The following is a 19,440-nucleotide window of genomic DNA, read 5'->3' as shown; positions in this document are numbered from 1 at the left end:
AAGCCATGTACATCTCTTCTGATGAAACTGAGTGTCTGGCAAAGCAGTTTGTCTGTATATCTTGTGAATAAAACCCTTGTACATAGTGTACCACTGGACTGTGCAGTGTGGTTACTATAAGGGGCAAGAGCAGCAAGAACTGCAGCAAAGAGCTGGTAAGGCTGGGAGGCTGGAAAGTCCATAAGGGTGCTGACTTGCCTAAGGGCTGGTCGTGGACCGCTACATTCACGCTCCCGCAACAGGAGGTTAAAAAGCCCCCAAATGATAAAAAGAGAGCCTGTAGCTTTAACAAATGGATTCCTTCAGCAGCCATTGCTAGGCAACCACAGTATTCCAAGGGTTGGCTTCTGTGAATAAAAGGCAGCGAGAGGGGGCATGGTCCTTTTCAGGGCTGTTTTGGCTTTTGAGGGAAGGCTCATTGGAACCAAGCCTAACAGCAATCTCTGGCTGACATGATACCACCTGACTTGCATGACTCAACTAGGCCTAGCTTTTTGCTACTGTCCAGAAGCAGCCACCCTATGAAAGCCAGTGTGGTATAGCAGTCAGAGCTTCAGAGTAGGGTCTGAGAGATGCAGGTTTGAATCCCCATCTTGCTGTGGAAGCTCACCAGGTGACTTTGGACCAATCACATACTATCAGCCTAACCTACCTCACAGGGTTGATGTGAGGAGAAAAAGGAGGAGAGAAGAATAATGCACACTGCTTTAGTCCCCACTGGGGAGAAAGCTGGGACATAAATGAAGTAAATAAATCTCTGAATAATAATCCTCTTAGCATATTGGCCGCTTCCAGCTCTCCCATTGGCTGTGCAATGCACTCCATCAGCCATTGGCCCACCAGCCACCACTCAAGAGTACTCATGTGCCACTGGCTGGGTGGTGGGTCTGCTCCTCTTCCCCGCCCACTCCCACTTCAGCCACCGTTCCGTCAGAATAACTGGAAAACGGCTGTCTCTCCTGACGAAGACACTTCTCCTGCTTGGCTTTTCTGTGGGACTAACTTTTCCCTCAGTGGCTGTTGGTAGGCAACCAAGCTTGGTTCTGCCAGTAAAAAGACAATGGAAGGAAACCCTTTCCAGGCCTTTGTGAAGAACTCATTGGGGCCAGTCCTCACTAGGGTTGCCAGCTCCAGGTTGGGAAATTCCTGGATATTCTGTGTCTAAGGAAGCCAGTCTAAGGAAGCCAGAGTTTGGGGAGGGAAAAGGCCTCAGCTGAACAGAATGTCATAGAGCCCATCCTCCAGAACAGTTATTTTATCTGGGGGGAGGTGTAGATCTGTTGTCTGGAGTTCAGTTGTGATACCCAGTGATCTTCAGGCTCCACCTGGAGGTTGGCTACCCTAGGCATAGCAGTTAGCACTTCAGAGCAGGGTCTGCTGTGGAAGCTGTGATTTTGGACCAGTCACAGACTTTCAACGTAACTCCCTCCCTCACCCACTGCCAGCTTGGACACTTTCCTGTCAGAATAAACTGTCAAACAGCTCTCTCCTGCTTGGCTCCGCTATGGCTGGCTGGCTCTTGAGGTGGGCCAGCAGCTGTCAAACCATTCTCTTCAACCCCCTGCTGTGCGGCTGACTTTCCCCTAGGATTGCCAATCTCCACATGGGACCTGGAGATTTCCTGCTGTTACAATTGATCTCCAGATGACAGAGATCAGTTAGTTCCCCTGGAGAAAATGGCTGCTTTGGAGGGTAGACTCTATGGCATTATATCCTGTTGAGTCCTTTCCCTCCCCAAACACTGCCCTCCACAGGATCCGCCACCCAAATCTCCAGGTATTTCCCTAGTCAGAGCTGGCAACCCTACTTTCCCCGCAGTGCCTGTTGCGAAGCAACCGAGCTTGGTTCTGTTAGTAAAAGGCAGGGGGGGAGACCCTTTCTATGCCTATTTTGGACTTTAGGAGAAAACACATTGGGGCCAGTCCTGACTAGGGTTGCCAGCTTCACGTAGGGAAATTCCTGGAGATTTTATGGTTGAGTCTACGGAAGCCAGGGTTTGGGGAGGGGAGAGGCCTCAGCTGAACAGAATGCCATAGAGCCCACCCTCCAAAGCAGTTATTTTATCTGTGGGGGTAGAGATCTGTTCTCTGGAGTTCAGTTGTGAAACCTAGCAATCTTCAGGCTCCACCTGGAGGTTGCCTACCCTAGGTGTAGCAGTCAGCGCTTCAGAGCAGGGTCTGCTAGACCCAGGTTCTTGCTGTGGAAGCTGAATGGGTGATTTTGGACCACTCACAGACTTTCAGCCTAACCTACCTCACAGGGTTGTTGTGCAACTCAAAAGGGGGAGAGGAGAATGATGTATGCTGCTCTGGTGCCCATTGCAGAGAAAAACTGTACTTTTCCTCCTGAGGAACCATTGTTGCCAATCTCCAGGTGAAGGCTGGAGATCACTCAGAATTACAACTGCTCTCCAGATGGCAGAGATCAGTTCCCCTGGAGAAAATGGTGGACTCTGTGTCCTTATACTCTGCTGAAATGGCCCCCCTATGACAGCCAATGTGACGTAGCAGTCAGGGCTTCAGAGCATGGTAAAGGCTGCAGGTGGGGTGGGGAGACAGAAAGCTGAAGAGTGAGGGGCAGATAATGGCAGGTTGATGTTTGGCTGGGAAGGAGATAGAGTTGCCAACACCAGGTTCGGAAATTCCTGGCGATTTGAGGGGTGGAGCCTGGAGAGGGTGAGGTTTGAGGAGGGGTGGGGCCTCAGACAGTATAATGCCATAGACTTCACCCTCCAAACCAACCATTGCCTCCTGGAGAGCCATTGTTGCCAATCTCTGGGGGGGGGGCTGGAGATCACAGAATTACAACTACTCTTCAGGTAGCAGAGATCAATTCCTAGATCACAGAATTACAACTACTCTTCAGGTAGCAGAGATCAGTTCCTCTGGAGAAAATGGTGAACTCTGTGTCATTATACCATGCTGAGGTTGCCACAGCAAATTGATGCTGAGTGCCCAAGGGTGGGGCACTCTCACAGAGCCTCTTTCTAGAGCTCATTGTATTTATTTCCACAACGGGCCTTATTCTTAGCAATAAATATAGCTGAAGATGAGACACTTAATTCTTAAATCACCCTCTAACCTGCAGTTCTTCTAACCTTTGATCTGGTGGGCAATAACGAACTCCCGGAGTCAAGAACATAAGAAGAGCCCTAGTCCAGCATCCTGTCTCACACAGTGGCCAACCAGTTTCTCTGGAAGGCCAACAACAGGGCATAGAGGCCGAGGCCTTCCCCAGATGTTGCTTCTTGGCTCTGAGATTCAGAGTCACCAGTCACCATGGCTAGTAGCCATTGATAAGGCTTATCCTCCATGAATCTATCTAATCCCCTTTTAAAGCTGTTTACCCCGTGGCTATCACATCCTCTGGCAGCAAATTCCACATTTGAATAACTCTCTGTGTAAAGTCCTATTTCCTTTTGTCTGTCCTGTCCATCAGTTTCATTGGATGCCCTTGAGTTCTACTATTTTGGGAGATGGAGAAAAGGTTCTTTGTCAGCTCTCTCCATCTCATGCATAATTTTATAAACCTCTATCATGTCCCCCTTTAGTTGTCTGTTTTCTAAACGGAAAAGTCCCAGACTCTTCAGCCTTTCCTCATAGGGAAGATGCTCCAATCCCCTAATCGTCTTGGTTGCCCTCCTCTACTTTTTCCAGCTCTGCAATGTTCTTTGAAGATAACCAGAACTGTACACATTATTCCAAATGAGAAAAGAATGCATGCTGTCAGGTTAGGTTAACTATAAGAGGCATCTTGGACTGAGAAAAACATTTTAACATCAAGAGCACCGCACTTTACTTAATGATTGTTTTTATTGTGTAATGATTGTTTTATGATGTTTTAACTGTTGTTATGGCAATTGCCTTTGTTGTAGCCGCCCTGAGCCTGCTGGGGAGGGCGGGGTATAAATCTAACAAATAAATAAATAAATAAATAAATAAATAATATGGGCCATTTTATTCTCAATCCCTTTCCTAATAATCTCTAACACAGAGTTTGCCTTTTCTCCACTGCAGCACACTGGGTTTATTTACTTATTTTATTTATTATTCACATTTTTATCCCGCCCTCCCCGGAGGCTCAGGGCGGCTAACAGGGCATATCACCAAATAAAATATGGGTTGACTTTCATTGAGCTATCCACTACAACCCCACAATCCTTTTCCCTCTCAGTCTCAGCAAGTTCAGACCCCATTAGCCTATACTTGAAGTTGGGATTTTTTGTCCCAATGTACATTATCTTACACTTACCAACACTGAACTTCATTTGCCACATTGTCACCCACTCACCCAGTTTGTGGAGGTCTTCTTGAGCTCTTCACAGCCAGCCTTGGTTAAGCTTCCTTTTGGGCCTACTATTTCCACCCACAGCATTTCTGTAAGCAAACCTATTTCTCTTAGATTCTCAGTTTTACTGGGCTGTATACCCTCTCTGACATACAGAACCACTCCACCTCTGACCTTCCCCTTCCTATCCTTCTGACATAATTTATACCCAGGAATCACTGTCTCCCACTGATTATCCTCAGCCCACCAAGTTTCTGGAATGTCCCCAATGTCTATGTTCCCCTCTGACACTAAACATTTCAGCTCCCCCATTTTACCTCGGACACTTCTAGCATTTGCATATAAACATCTATAATTCCCCAGGCATGTTAGGCCTGCAACCTTCCTTCTGTGGCCTCTAGACCTTGCCAGGCAGTCAATAGTGTTTGTCACCCTCAGTGACCACTCCTAATCCACTTTCTCTAGAACAATAACAGCTACCCCTTCATCTCTTAGAGATGAGCCATCCCAAACGAGAGACATTTCATCTCCTGTCCGCTTTCCCCCAGGATTTAGTTTAAAAACTGCTCTGCCACCTTCTTGGGACAAGTGTAGGCCATCTCCTTTGTACAGGTCCTGCTTGTTCCTAAAAGCATCCCAGTGCCAAACAAACTTAAATCCTTCCTCCCTACACCATTGTTTCATCTACACATTGAGACTCCTAATTTATGCCTGTCTAGCTGTCCCTGCTTGTGGAACAGGCAGTATTTCTGAGAAGGCTACCTTAGATGTCCTGGCCTTGAGTCTCCTGCCTAGCAGCCTAAATTTTTCCTCCGACTACATTTTCCCACATTGTTAGTGTCAATATGTACCATGAGTGCTGGCTCCTCCCCAGCACTATCTTTTATCATACTTTTATCATAATTAAACCTATAGAAATAATGGAAATTAAAACACTGAGGAAAAAAGTTTAAGTGATTAAAACCTGAGTTACTTTTATACTATACCACAATGTGTATAGTATTGTGGTATGAATGAATGAATGAATGAATGAATGAATGAATGAATGAATGAATGAATGAAGCATTTGTTACGGCAACAAGCCATAGAATAGTATTGTGGTATAGTATTGCGATTCTTAAAAAGTGGTCCATAGTGTGCTTTCTGGTAGTTCCCAATGCCGACTCGTGGGCACTCCATGAAACTGCAGAGCGGTCGGGTTAGAACGGATAAAAGGAAGTACTTCTTCACCCAAAGAGTGATTAACACATGGAATTCACTGCCACAGGAAGTGGTGGGTGCTACAAGCATGGACGGCTTCAAAAGGGAATTAGATAAGCATATGGAGCAGAGGTCCATCAGTGGCTATTAGCCACAAGGTATAGCTAGGGGCTCTGGGGCAAGTGATGCTCTGTCTTCTTGGTGCTTGGGGGGGGGGGTCAACAGTGGGAGGGCTTCTAATGTCCTGGCCCCACTGCTGGACCTCCTGATGGCACTGGTATTTCTGGCCACTGTGTGACACAGAGTGTTGGACTGGATGGGCCTTTGGCCTGATCCAACATTGGCGTCTCTTATGTTCTTATGTTCTTATGACATATAACTAGTAACAGAAGTCTGCAATCCTTTTCCATAAAAATACTAAATTGTAACTCAGCTAGTTTCTGCATTTCATTCTGTACAACATTCTCAACATCAAGGAGTACACACAGACCTCTCAACACCTATCAGCTATGTAGCAAGTCTTCCCTTTTTCCTTTGTCCTGCCATTCAGTACAGCTTCATCAGAGTGAAGAAGGAATTGTGTTTTAATTCAAAATCAGAGGAAATAGCTTTCCAAACAGTGGCTTCAAAATAAGAAAACAGTGTGCAAAGAGAACAAGCAGAATAAAACTACATAATACAACCAAGTTTAAGAATTCAAGTGTTAAAAGACTGCATTACAGAAGTTACATTATATAATGTCTCTTAATGTAGCTGCAATTGTACAGCAACATAATGGACAAAGGCTTGGCAATGTATGAGTGATTACTAAACTAAGAAACTTTTGGCAAATGCTTCCAGCTGAGAAACAGTACAGTGTACTCCCCTTCTACTTTTGAATGCATAGTTTAGAAGAACAGAGGTCCTTAACAGAGGTGGAAAAGGGAAATTGGGGGAAATGGGAAAACTCTGCATTCCATGAGTGGTAGGATACTGCCTCAAAATTCCCAAAGTACATGCTGGGGCATACTAGATAACTTTTAAAGCATAAAGTATTTAAAATGTTTCATTTTCCTGTGCGTCCAAAGTAGCCACCTGTATAATTCATAGCCTGGCCTCTTTCTAGTCTGTTAGGGCTGGATAATTTTGCTGCAGATGGGACTAGGTCATCTAATCAGTAACACTAGAAAGGTAGCAAAATTACCTGTCTATAATTTTGATTTCTGCAGTATTAGAAGCCATGGGCTCCTTGCATGCTGAAAATTTATTCCCACACATTAAAATAAACATTTCTCAATGCTCAAGATCTATGCATCATAGAGTTTTTACTGGAGGAAAGAAAAGGAAATGTTTCCACATATGCCTGCAATTTTCCTTCAGAACAGAAATGTTCCTCAGTGGTCAGAAGTGTGGGAAACAGCAGCACAGTTATGAAATAACATTGGGCTTTGCTCATCTACAAGATCAGGGAAGTGATGTTTGCAAGAGACCTTTATACACCTCATCAAGAGGTAGAAAAATCAAGGGTATTTGGGGGCCAGAATGCACCGGAACGGTGTTCTGGCTGGCGTCTGAGTTGGCCACGCCCCCCACAATGGAGAAGCAGCCTCTCAAGATGCAGCCCCGCCCCCAGTGCAGAGAAGCTAGAGCCAGGCGAAATTTGCTGCTGCTGCCCCTCCCTCGCCACCAGGATGCCACCGCTGCCTCCGGGGCGGACTGTGCAGCTGATGCTGAGCTCGCTGGCTCTGGTGCTGCGCCGCTGCCGCCAGGATTGGGGCGAAAGCAGAGGCGAGGAGGGGGAGGGGAGCTGCGCAGCTGTCTTTTAGGCGTCCGGCATGCCAACGCCGCCTGCTACTGGAATGTGCGGCTGGCACGTGCTGCCCGTGGCCTGCGTCTGGCTACAGGGCTGGCTGTGGGGCGGCATGCTCTTGCTGCAGCAGGGCCCCACATCCCCTCTGCAGCTGCTCCGCAACACCTGGCACTGACTGTCCGACCTCAGGGTGCTGCTGTGCCTGCCCGGCTCCCGAGGCGGTAGGTGTGTGTGTGTGAGTCTGTGTCAAAATGTCCTGAAATACTTTGCATTAAAGCTCGAGTGCTAAGCGTACAATGCCCTGTTGCACCCCAGGCGAATGACTGTCTTCACACTGGAGGCTAGACTAGGTCATCCAGCCTACAGAGCGTCACAATGGACAACTTCTAAGGGTTAAAAAAAGAGGAAACGGGGACTAGGAAGAGTTCAAGCAGGCACATGGCATCAGTCGAGAGAGATTACTATGCTCTTTGGACCGACTAGTGGTCAAATTATTGCAAAACGTCTCAGGAGATGCTGGCCCGAATCAGGGAAGAGGGCTCTCCCATCCTAGTGCACAGCAAGATCTCAGGAAGACTCAAGCAAAGAACATATGGGAGCACAGCCAGTGTTATGTCCACTGTATATGGCAGCAGTCGAAAGTGGTGTGGAGGGCTTGAAAGCGTTCCACACACACATGCCTGTGGCATGAGTCCTTCTCTGGCGAGGGGTGTGTGTGTTGTGTGTGCATGTGTGTTGGAAACTGAAAGTGAGTCCGCACGCTGGGAAGTGAACAGAGTTGGGAGGAAGGGTAGAAGGTTCTGGGAACATTTTTATTTTATTTTATTCCCCTAACGGCAAGTAGGGCCTTGGACTATCTTTTATCTCAGTGTTTTTGTAAAAAGATCAGAACTTCAAATAGGTTACAATTCTCTGTGTTTGAACTTTTCACCAAACTTATGTTTTTAAACCTTCGGAAGTTTGAAAGGATCGTCCTTCGAATGATAAGAGATCACCATAGCTTTTGAAATGAAAGAACTTTTGTAAAAGTTGGTGTTACTTTTCCCTTCTAAAATCTACAGAGGTACTGGAGGTCCAGCCAGATATTTGCGTGCTGTGGGTCCACATACCCCTTGACACATGAAGCTAGAATGTATTTGACCTTATTCTTTTGGGACAAAACTTTTATAACCATCTATCTCTGGAATGGGCCAGGGGAGGAAGAAAACACCAGGCAGTTTGCTCAGTTCTTGGAAATGGAGATTTGGCACCTAACAGGTTTGAACTGTATTCTGAAAGTCTGACTTTAAAAAAACAAACACTTTTTGGTTATGCTGATTTTTCTTGGAAATATGATGTACATTCATCCTATAAGTGCCTGGCTTTTCTTCTTTTAAACAGAGTTATAGACACAACTGTACAATTATGTTTTTTAGTATTTGATCTATATGAAAAGCATTTTATATTTCTCACCTTGTGTGGTTGGAAGTTATAATTTTCTTTCTGTTGTAATTTTCCTAATGTCTGAAGTAGAGCTTGAAGGCTCTGATGTGGTGGAGAGGGTGTCCTATGTTTCTTATATTTGCTTCTTAATGTTTTGAGTTACAGTTTGGTGTAGTGGTTAGGAGCATGGGCTCTAATCTGGGAGAACTGGGTTTGATTCCCCATTCTTCTACTTGCAGCTGCTGCTGTGACCTTGGGTCAATCACAAGTTCTTTCAGAGCTGTTCTCTCAAGATCAGTCCTCGAAAGAGCTCTCTCAGCCACACCTACCTCACAGGGAGTCTGTTTTTAAATGGTAAGCCGATCTGCATGAACAAGATTGGGGGGGACATTCAGATCACAGTCCTTTTAAAATTTCCTTTTGTGCTGTCAGGGGTGTGGGCTAATATGCTAATAGATTTCTGCTGTTGGGTGTGGCCTATTATGTTAATGAGTTCCTGCTGGGCTTTTTCTAGAAAAAAAGCCCTGAGAGAAATCAAATGTGAAAAATCATTGCATGTCTACATTGTTTCAGAGTATCACAAGCATTCTTTTATCCCTTTTATAGCTCATACCAATATTTTGCCACAACAGCAAACTGTAAAGTAGGAGCTACAAAACTGAGAAGGCATTGAAAAATGGGTTTCCATAAGTGAAGTGCAACATGCTATTAATTTCATTACAAGCAAGTCAAAGCCTTTTACAATGTTATCCCAGCCTTTTGGAAGCTGCTTTTACATAAACCAATCCCATGAAGCTGGAATAGGGTTTACATGACCTAACCACCACATTCCATTGGAAAGACATGTGATTGGCATAGTAACAATGCATAGAAAAATTCAGGTGGGTAGCTGCATTGGTCTGAAGCAGCAGAACAAAACTTGAGTCCAGTGGAACCTTTTAAGACCAACAAAGTTTTATTCAAGGTATAAACTTTCATGTGCACACATACTTCTTCAGATACAATGAAACAGAAATTACCAGTCCATACATATAGAATGAGCAGTAAATTAGCATACAGCATGAAGATGGTTAACATATTCAAGGACCAAACAGGAATAACAAGCTTAGTTTATATGGTTATCATTTGTTTGGGTTTAATTCTGGGGGGAAACACTGTGAAGGAAATAAATATGTCAAATTTGGAGATTGATGGGCAAATGTATCCTTAATTGTGGCATGCTAAAATTAGTTATAAAACTTTGTTGGTCTTAAAGGTGCTACTGGACTCATTGTGCTACTGGACGTATATCATTGTAGTGAGATTATATTTCAGTTTTACTTTTACTTTATTTTTCACATTTAAATCAATTGGTACTACCACACAGATTTAAAATCTTCCTGTCTAGAAAAACATATGCACAGCATAGGTCATAAAAATAAAATGATCTCCATAGACTACATGATCTTTTATACTGACACATTTTTTCAAAGCAGTAAGGAGTATTTTGCCTCATCAGCAGTGTTCCTATTATGCTAGCAATACCAATTAATGACATCTACAGAACATTAAAGCATTAACAATATTATCCCAAGCAGAGTGACACCCATTGACTTCAGTGGATTTAGAAGGGTGTCACTCTGCTTAGGATTCCATTGCAAGGGATGTAATTTTGAAACCAACTGGCAAACTTGCATTTCCTGGCCTACCTCCAATAACAGTGTAAGCATACAAGCCAAACAGGATGTAAATGTACAATTCTGGAACAGGACTCGTGACTGCAGTGGATCTTTCCAACAGGAGACAATTTTCTGACTATATATTAAATTACATTTTATCAACTCTGTAGATATGTCTAATTTATCATCACTGGACAAGTAGCATAATTCTTTTCATCCCATGATTTCTGCAACATTTAGCTTCATACTAATATTTTTATGTTTAACTCAAGCTCCAGCACATACCGTTTTGTCTTGCACCAACAGCAGAAATTATGACTGGAACTGAACAGTGTTTTAATGCTTTTTTAATCAGGGGCGCATAAATATCCTTTACTTCTTGAAATGAAGACTTTTCATTTACAGAGTATTTAATCACAATGATATCTGCTTCTCCAATAAGGTTCCGAGATGTGTACCAGTCACTGTCAAAAACACCCTACACAAAACAAAAAGATGGAGCTAAAGTCCATTGTCTATGGAGAAAGAGCACACTGGAGCAATAGTCCTTCACGCAAAACTTTTTAAGCTTCATCTCATTTTTCCTTGCACCAATTTTGTACATTATGAATATTCCCATTTTACAGACAGGTAACAGAATATGGCAGGTATGTCCAACAGGTAGGTCGTGATCTACCAGTAGATCGCGGAGGGGTCAGATGTAGATCACCAGCCCCACTTGGTCTCACTAATGAGCAAGAGCGAAGTTTTAAAGATTGCGCAAGATCAGCCTACATTTAACACAAATAACTCTGAATAAAAGTTATTGAGACAGTTAAAGAAAGTTATGTCAATAAAAATAAATAAATGCTTGCAGTTCTTTCTGGATCTTCGTCTCTCTGTTTTGTTTTTGCTTATTTTGCTTACCAGTAAATGACAGAAGGTGCATTATAAATAGGGGGGGTGGCGGAACCCAACTTTAGTGGGTTAAAATCTAATTTGAAACTAATTTGAAACTTTATTTTCATGGTGGTAGATCACCGGCGCTTTTGGCCGGAAAAAAATAGATCACTACCTGTTCGAAGTTGGACATGCCTGGAATATGGTACATAATCACCTGACTTCCATTCACTAGTGAGTTAATATGTGCTCAACAATTTGAACCCAGATTTATCAATACCAAATTCAATACCAAATTCTACCCAGTTTTGAGTGCTACCAGTTGCTGCAGTTATTGATGAGTTACTTATAATAAAGGTATATGCACAAAAATGCTTTTGTCTCTAATTAATTATAGGTACACATTGTTCACAAAATATAGTACTAAAATAGACATAAACATTAAAAAAGTATCTAAAATACAGGGAAAAGGACAATTAAAAGTTATTAGCATTGTTCATAGTGTCACCTAAGAATAATATTGCATCAATAACAACTGTAATTCAACTAAATTCTGGTTCCTTCAGTAACTAGCAGTCACAACAGGGTCATAATCAAGGTGAATCCAGAATCTACACTTCCCCTTCCAAAGCCCTAATTCATCTAACCATTTTTTGGAAAACAGTGTTTTTAATTTATAGTATTAAAGAGTGAGAGCTTCTTTATAGAATAAGAACATTTAGAATTTTAAAAAGTAGATGGATACTCAACAAAAGTGGTAAAGGTCCCAACTCCATTTACCTGATCTAGGAATCATCCTCCTGATATTTTTGCAAGATCACTATCCTCCTTATCATATTAAAGTGATTCTGAAAAACCTCTCTTTATCTAAAGGAATGAGTATGGCACAGTACTTAAAGGGAGGGGTAAAGGGGCACCTTTAAAAAGTTATAGTTTGTTTTAGAAAGATGTTTACTACAAGTGGGGAAAGCTCCTGGCTAAACTTTAAAATAACTGCTTTTCAACTTATGTGCTTCTAATGCTAACAATTCATAGGCACTAAAATGTACATAAATACTTGGGCTTGGTTAGAAGGTTCTAAAAAAATTTGTTTGTGGTGATGAAATCACTGTTTTTTCATTCATTTTTTATGTCCCACTCAGTAAGGAAGGCTGGCTATGGCCCTGAGTCAGAATAATGGAATAAAATGTTCAAATTCTGATAAATTGATCATGTATTGATTTTTAAGCACATGCCCCAGCTTTCTTTTAATAATTCATGAACTAACCATAACATTTTAGAAGAGCACTTGAAGTACTTTTCTCTGAAACAATGGCTAACATTTCAGTTCACTCCTGCCTACACTTTCCTGACATACTATAATCACATTCCTATGTTCACTTGCACTACTAGTGAACTGCATGGCAATCACCACAGTTGATGTCTGCCTTCCTTGCAAATCATGTTACCTGGAGAAAGCTATAATCTGGAAGCACCCTTATACTGCAATATCAGTGGGTTTAGACCCGAGTATCTCTCATAGTATTGCATTGTTATTCAAATAATTGGATTCCAGAAACCATCACTACATCTAATAGTAAGCTGGCTGTCCTCCATGCAGATGATGAAAGCATCAAAACTGGACAGATGTTGATATTGGGGGACTTCATATTAACCCAAAGGCAAAAAATATTTTTAAAAGTATGATTAGCATTAAAAATGCCCCAAAAGGAACAGAATGTTGAAAGTACCTGTCAGTTAAATATATAAGAGGTCAGGGAAGCGGGGAGAACCTGTTTAAGCCTGTGAGAACATAGTGGTGGGAGATATTTTTGAGAAATGTAGATTTTCAAATTCCTTATGAGCCAAGACTTTTATTTTAACTAAGAGGGTGGATCTCATGTCATACACAAAAGCAGCACAACCGGGACACCGAGACAAGGAAAGTTACTATGTATCTAGGGGACTTCCCAAGTATGCAGAAACTATGTGAACAAACAAACAAAAAAACCCCAAACTAGTTGGTGAGGCCAAAACAGGCTCCAGGAGTACCAAAGGCTGAGCAGCTAATAACCAGTGCAAAGAAAAGTCAGTCTGCTCTAGCCCCTTAGAGAATCCTAAACTGGGGGTGGGGTGGAGTAGAAGGGGCAGTATAGGCATGCACAAATAGTTTTTTCCTCTTTCAGTTCCTCATGGGCCTGCAACTTGTCTATTCCATATGTGAAATCTGGTGCACAAAAATAAGTTTCCTATACAAGTAATAAAGAGCAGAATTAGGTTGACTTTATGAGGGATTGCACATTCCAGTCAGAAAACATAGGGCTGTTTGAATCAGTAACACTGACTGCCAATTATCAGCCATGTTTGCTTATGCAGACAATATATAGTCAGTAGTTAGCACATGTATTTATAACTGCTCAGTGCAGAAAATTAGTTGTTAACTTCAACAATCCTCTTGAGAATGACCCTAATTTGAAATGTGTATCAGTCACTGATTAGTCACTTGTTTAATCTGCCAGAGCACCTACATACCCTTTCTAGATATAGTTGGTTTTGTACATGGCAAGTGCACACAGGGGATCCAAACAGCATTTTCCAATCTACTATATCAGTTCTTGAAAAACTGCACTTTCCACACAATTGCTTTTTGTTGTTGTTCAGTCACACAGTCGAGTCCGACTCTTCACGACCCCATGGACCAGATCACGCCAGACCTTCCTGTCTTCCGCCGTCCTCTGAAGTTTGCTTAATTTCATGTTCGTTGCATCTATGACACTGTCTAACCATCTCATCCTTTGCCGTCCCCGTCTTCTGTGACCTTCAGTCTTTCCCAGCATCAGGGTCTTCTCCAGTGAGTGCTCCCTTCTCATTTGGTGGCCAAAGTATTTGAGCTTCAGTTTCATTATCTGGCCTTCCAGGGAACAGTCAGGGTTGATTTCTTTTAGGATTGACTGATTTGATCTTCTTGCAGTCCAAGGGACTCTCAAGAGTCTTCTCCAGCACCATAGTTCAAAAGAATCTATTCTTTGGCGCTCGGCCTTCCTTATAGTCCAACTCTCACAGCCATACATGACTACTGGGAATAGTATTGCTAGGAAAATACTATTTTGCCTTCTGCAACTGCAGCTATCACTGTAATGCTTGTGACATCATGTGATGAGCAACAAAAGTCCCTCATTTACTTTCCCATAACACTTTGAGTAGTTTAAATGCCCTGTCATTTCAGTTACTCTTTTTCTGTTTTTTGTTTCCCATTCTCTGTTCAGAGACTTTATACTTCTTTTCTTCAGAGCTTTGCTGATAAATGAAAAGGGCTATGGCAATGAGGTTACCCCCATTACCTTCCTTATGTTGGAGATGGAAATATAGTGCCACTGGCAAAGTGACTACCCCTTGCAATTGCAATCCCTTTTAAGGAAAGGTCCAAAAGGTACTCCTTATAGACAAAGGATAAGACTTCTGCAAATAACCCGTGTTACATCTTGCATAGCCAGAGACAACTCCAAACTGAGCAACACCTCACTTATCTAGATACTACCAGTGCTTGTAGTCTCTGAACCTCTATTGACTTCTACAGAGCTATAGGCATCAACTTGGGGCCCACTTTTACATTTTGACTTGTTTTGACATTTTTATCTCCCCCAGCCCATCCTTCTCCTTTTCCAAACACACATAGAATGGGGGTAGTGATGCTTCCGGTGCAACCGCCATTACACCAAGGTGTTCTCCCTTGTGGGTCACAGCCCATCAACTGAAGATCAGTGTTACAGAACATCCATATATATTTAAAGGGAGTGGTCCGCATTAGAAATATTTAAAAATCCCATTAAGTATTATGAAATAAGAATGAATAGAATTTCCCAATAGATCTCAGAATCATTTATACAACCCAATATAGTTTGCCCACATTTTTAACAAAAAGTTACAAATCTGGCTCTGACAGCTGAACCTGTTTCTAAATTCCAAAAACACTGTTAGAAGTCATTTTGGCTCTCTGTTAACATATTTTTTAAAAAAAGTAATACAGCATGTAACTTTGTTATCCAACACCTGTCAATCATTTGAAAGCCTCACAAAAAATTAATTTAACTTCTAACTGTGATTTATCAGTACCAAACCATGTTATATTCCATAGCTTCAGCTAACCAGTTAAAGACAAGTAGATTTTAGTCCTCAAAAATGTTTTTATTCTCTGAAAACACAGAGGAACAACAGATGATGATCTGTTCAAGATTTTCTAAGATTTACCTGACTGAAATTATTTTATGTAATATGCACAACTTCCATTTCTCTTTTTTCTACTGTTTCTGTACTTAAATAAAATTTTACAGAAATGGGTGTTAACAAGACTAGGGCTACAATCACCAACATACTTACTAGAAAGTAAGTCCCATGGAACTCATTGCAGCTTAACCCTGAGCAACTGTATTTAAGATTAGTCTGTTAGTTTTGTTCTACAGTCTCTTACCCAGAGAGGACAGTCATGTACCACCAATCTGACATTTCCAAACACCCGGGCTTGATACTCGGTGAATGAAGGATTCCTAAGATAGTTGGCGGAGTTCAGCAACAAACTGCTGTCAGTATCTGAAACAAGAGCACTTCTCCCAAGGTAGGTCCAGATCAGACTACTCTGCTGATCATCCTCAGAACATCCACCTCTTTCATTTCCAAATGCTACTATGTGAATGGACCTATAAATAAATGAACTGTTTTAATTTACTGTTATCAAGTATCTATTATGATAAAATATGATTATTACTTTTTCAGAGCATTTGCCAGGCATTAAACAATGAAGGAATAAATAATGAGCCACATACATGATCTTAAATCCAAAAGCAGGAGAACAAAGTGGCTAGGGGTCCCACAAAAGCTGCTTGCATTATAAATCCGAAGTCTGTTGTGTTTCTTTCTCCTCTGTTTCCTGAGGCTGTTTCATTCCCTCCTGTCGCATAGTCAGTAGCTCTGGGTCATTTCCGGCAACATCCTATTCAGCAGTCCAGCGTCTACAAATCAAAATGAGGGTTAGCTTTGTGACAACAGCATACTGCTGCTGCTGAAGGTGAAATCAGCATATAAACACACAGCTACCAGTTTCAGGCTCAGCCATTGCCTCGTGACGTCAGTAAACCCTACCAACAAAGGGTATTAACGCCGGCAATGGGAAGAGACGACTCTCAACATTTCTGTAGAGCCTACATAACATGGTCAAGTTCAAGTAAAAGAAGAGAGAAACAAAGCAGATTTGGAGCAGCAGCATCTTACCCAACTGAAGGAGCCTACGCAGTACATTGCTGCTGCTGCTGCTGCTGCTAGCCTGAAAAACATACATAAATACATGAGCTCACTGGCAGCCAATCCACTTGCAGTTACTTCCAAATACGGGAAGACAGACAGCCCTAGGCATCAGAAGCATCAGTGCTCTAGAAAGAAATGACCTCAATTCAAACATTTCAGACCTTTCACTTGTACAACCGAAGATGTTTAACAGCTTTATAAAACCCTTTAGATTCTACATCTTGACATTTGATTATTAACAGGCAAGTTAAATTAGATCCTATATTTGACTGTAAAATACATTTTAAAATAAAATAAAAAATTTACATGCATCAAAACTTGTACTTAGTGGTCTCTTTCATTGAAGAGGTATGCCTCCCCTTATACAAAGCCATAATTTTTTTAAAAAAGTGAAAGCTGGGAATTCAAAGACCCTGATCACATTGTTGTATGTTATAATAGTATTAAATTGTTGACTTTAAAAAAATACTGGGAAAGCTCTGGTGGCTAGGAGGGGGGTGGTAAACAGGCCAGGGGAAATGACAGCTGTATGGGCAAGGCCAGGAAAATCTGAACTTTCTCACCTGCATGGCATCCATCCAGGCTTTGCTGTAATGTTTTCCAAAATTTTGCAGTAAAGATTTGGGAAGGATTTTTTTTTTGGGGGGGGGGGAGACCTGCAGGAGGTGCACAAATGAACTACAATGCTCTGGGGAAGCATGAAAAAAACCTGTTTTCCAATAGCACCGGACCCGGTGCAAATAACTTATGTGGAAACAGCTCAAAAGTGAAACAAAAACTGGCCTCTTGTGCCTAAGCAGTCATGCAGCATTGCAAATATTATGCTCCTCCATTGTAAAAAGGTTCTATTAAATTACAAATGGATATGTCTTCATTGTTATGACAACCAGTCAGTATCCATGCTTGTTCATGTATGAATTCAAAATGGGAACGTTTAAATTATTTTGTATTTATTCACATGAATACTTTATGGGGGGGTTTGAAAAAAAAGAGGAAACCCTTTTAGAAAAAAAATAGAAAAGGACAGGAAAACACACTGTCTCATAGTAGAAGAGGGGGAGATTGGATTTATACCCCACCCTTCACTACCCAAAGGAGTATCAGAGCAGTTTACAATCCCTTTCCCTTCCCCTCCCTACAACAGACACCCGTGAGGTAGATGGGGCTGAGAGGTCTTTCAAGAACTGTCCTTGATAGAACAGCTCTGAAAGAACTTTTGACTTACTCAAGGTCACACCAGCAGCTGCATTTGGTGACGTGGGGAATCAAACCCGGTTCTCTCAGATTATAGTACACGCTCTTAATCACTACACCAAACTGGCTCTCAGCCACTTATATACCAATTTCTTATTTTTGGCTAGCAGAAGAGAGGCCTTTCTTTAATCAGCCTACTGAGGATTTCTATTTGTTTGAAACAGAATAAGACTCTTCAGCCCTAAAGCACCAAAATGAAACTGAACACACATCTTCAGAATGAAATTCTACATTCTAAATTCAAACTCAGCACTTCATTTCAAAACAGGAAGCAAAAGGCAAAATATAGTAGGTTGTATTCAAGAATTTGTGGAAACAGATATTTCCTACCTTCTCCCTGCAGCAGCCCCTATACCTTCTCCCCTGACCCTGACAAGTTGCAGCCAAGTGCAAGGAACCTCTCCAGAACAATATGCCATATGGTATTGGGGGGGGGGGGGAATCAACAAGGAAGAACAGGCCAAAATTACCTCTCTTTCCTTCTTTTTTCTGATTTTCCCTTCTTACTGCATCTCCCATCCTATGTTATGTATTGTTCTGTTGGGTCCTCAGTCCTAAGCAGTGGCTTTTCAGGGAGGCAAGGGGTTACTGAGGAAAAGTGGGAAAGATGCAAGAAAGTGAAAAACCAGTGCAGTGAGATATCTGCCTTGAAGAAATAAAAATGTCACATAAAAAAAGTAGAGTCAGGAAGGCCTGACCAAGTAACCACGAAAAAAGGCTTTGAAAATATATACATATAGTCTAAAACATGTACTTTTAAAAACTGGTCACACTTCTAGTAGCTAATTTCTGTTTTTCTAAGGAAACTCTTTCGAAGGAGGGCAGAAGACAGGCGGGCCTGGCGTGAGGTGGTCTATGGGGTCGTGAAGAGTCAGACTCGTCTGCGCAACTGAACAACAACAAACTCTTTGGTTTGACCAAAGCCCACTGAAGGTACAGGTTACACAGAACAAATGTACCTACTACAGACAATCCAAGTTCTTCAATATCACTGCCCAATTTGCCTGTACTAAACAAAGGATTTTAAAAATTGAATAATCAAGGCCCTCTTGCTCCACTTTACTGGGAAAAGGTCAGTTGCAGTTTAAAAATTGGACTCAGCATGTCATCCTTTTAAAGTGAAAGATCTTGGCAGAACATGACCAGGTAACCCAAGGCAGCCTAAAGAAAAATTACTATTTTTGGTCAGAGGAAGAATTAGTGCTACAGATGAATTTATTTGGTGATATTTCCCTTTAGTACACAGAGGCCCAGACAGTGTAACCCAAAGTATTTGCAAGTCTTGAAGAGGGGACCCCTGTGATTGCCATGTCACCAGAGTGGCATAGGTTCTGGGGGGGGGGGGTTAAGCCCCAAAAATTAGGGGGAAAGAGGAGTCCCAAAAAAGAGTAGTCTCAAAAACAATACAAAAAACTTTAATAAACATATAACATTCACACAAATCAATGAAGCATTTTAAAATACTATGTTAGTATAAAACAGGGCTAAATGCATTTTGACAAAGTCTTCATCTGCAGTCCATTATCACTAAATAATAATACCAACCCATGGGGATCTTGGAGCCCCAAGAAATTTATTAAAACAATACCCACAAAACAAAATAAAAATTCAAAACTGCTGGTACATTATAGCTGTCCATTGTGAATCCGTAAGTGAATCCAATTTCCTTTTACA

General features: G+C 41.9%; 1 protein-coding gene across 1 annotated transcript in view; it reads right to left on the bottom strand.

Annotated features, from left to right (window-relative positions):
- RHOBTB3 (Rho-related BTB domain containing 3) overlaps positions 1 to 19,440 on the bottom strand; it is a 59,676-nt gene that overhangs the window by 37,964 nt on the left and 2,272 nt on the right. Inside the window, exons 2-6 of the mRNA XM_015428200.1 lie at positions 16,480 to 16,531; positions 16,035 to 16,220; positions 15,683 to 15,908; positions 10,642 to 10,834; positions 4,863 to 4,865 (exon numbers count right to left, since the gene is read on the bottom strand). Of these exons, the coding sequence (XP_015283686.1) occupies positions 4,863 to 4,865; positions 10,642 to 10,834; positions 15,683 to 15,908; positions 16,035 to 16,036 (424 nt within the window). The 5' untranslated portion in view covers positions 16,037 to 16,220; positions 16,480 to 16,531. The remainder of the gene's footprint in view (positions 1 to 4,862; positions 4,866 to 10,641; positions 10,835 to 15,682; positions 15,909 to 16,034; positions 16,221 to 16,479; positions 16,532 to 19,440) is intronic.

Source organism: Gekko japonicus, unplaced genomic scaffold, assembly GCF_001447785.1.
Source record: "Gekko japonicus isolate JY-2015 unplaced genomic scaffold, Gekko_japonicus_V1.1 scaffold1858, whole genome shotgun sequence".
NCBI lineage: Eukaryota > Metazoa > Chordata > Lepidosauria > Squamata > Gekkonidae > Gekko > Gekko japonicus.
Note: the sequence above shows the minus strand (reverse complement) of the source record. Positions and strands in the feature narration are given on the sequence as shown.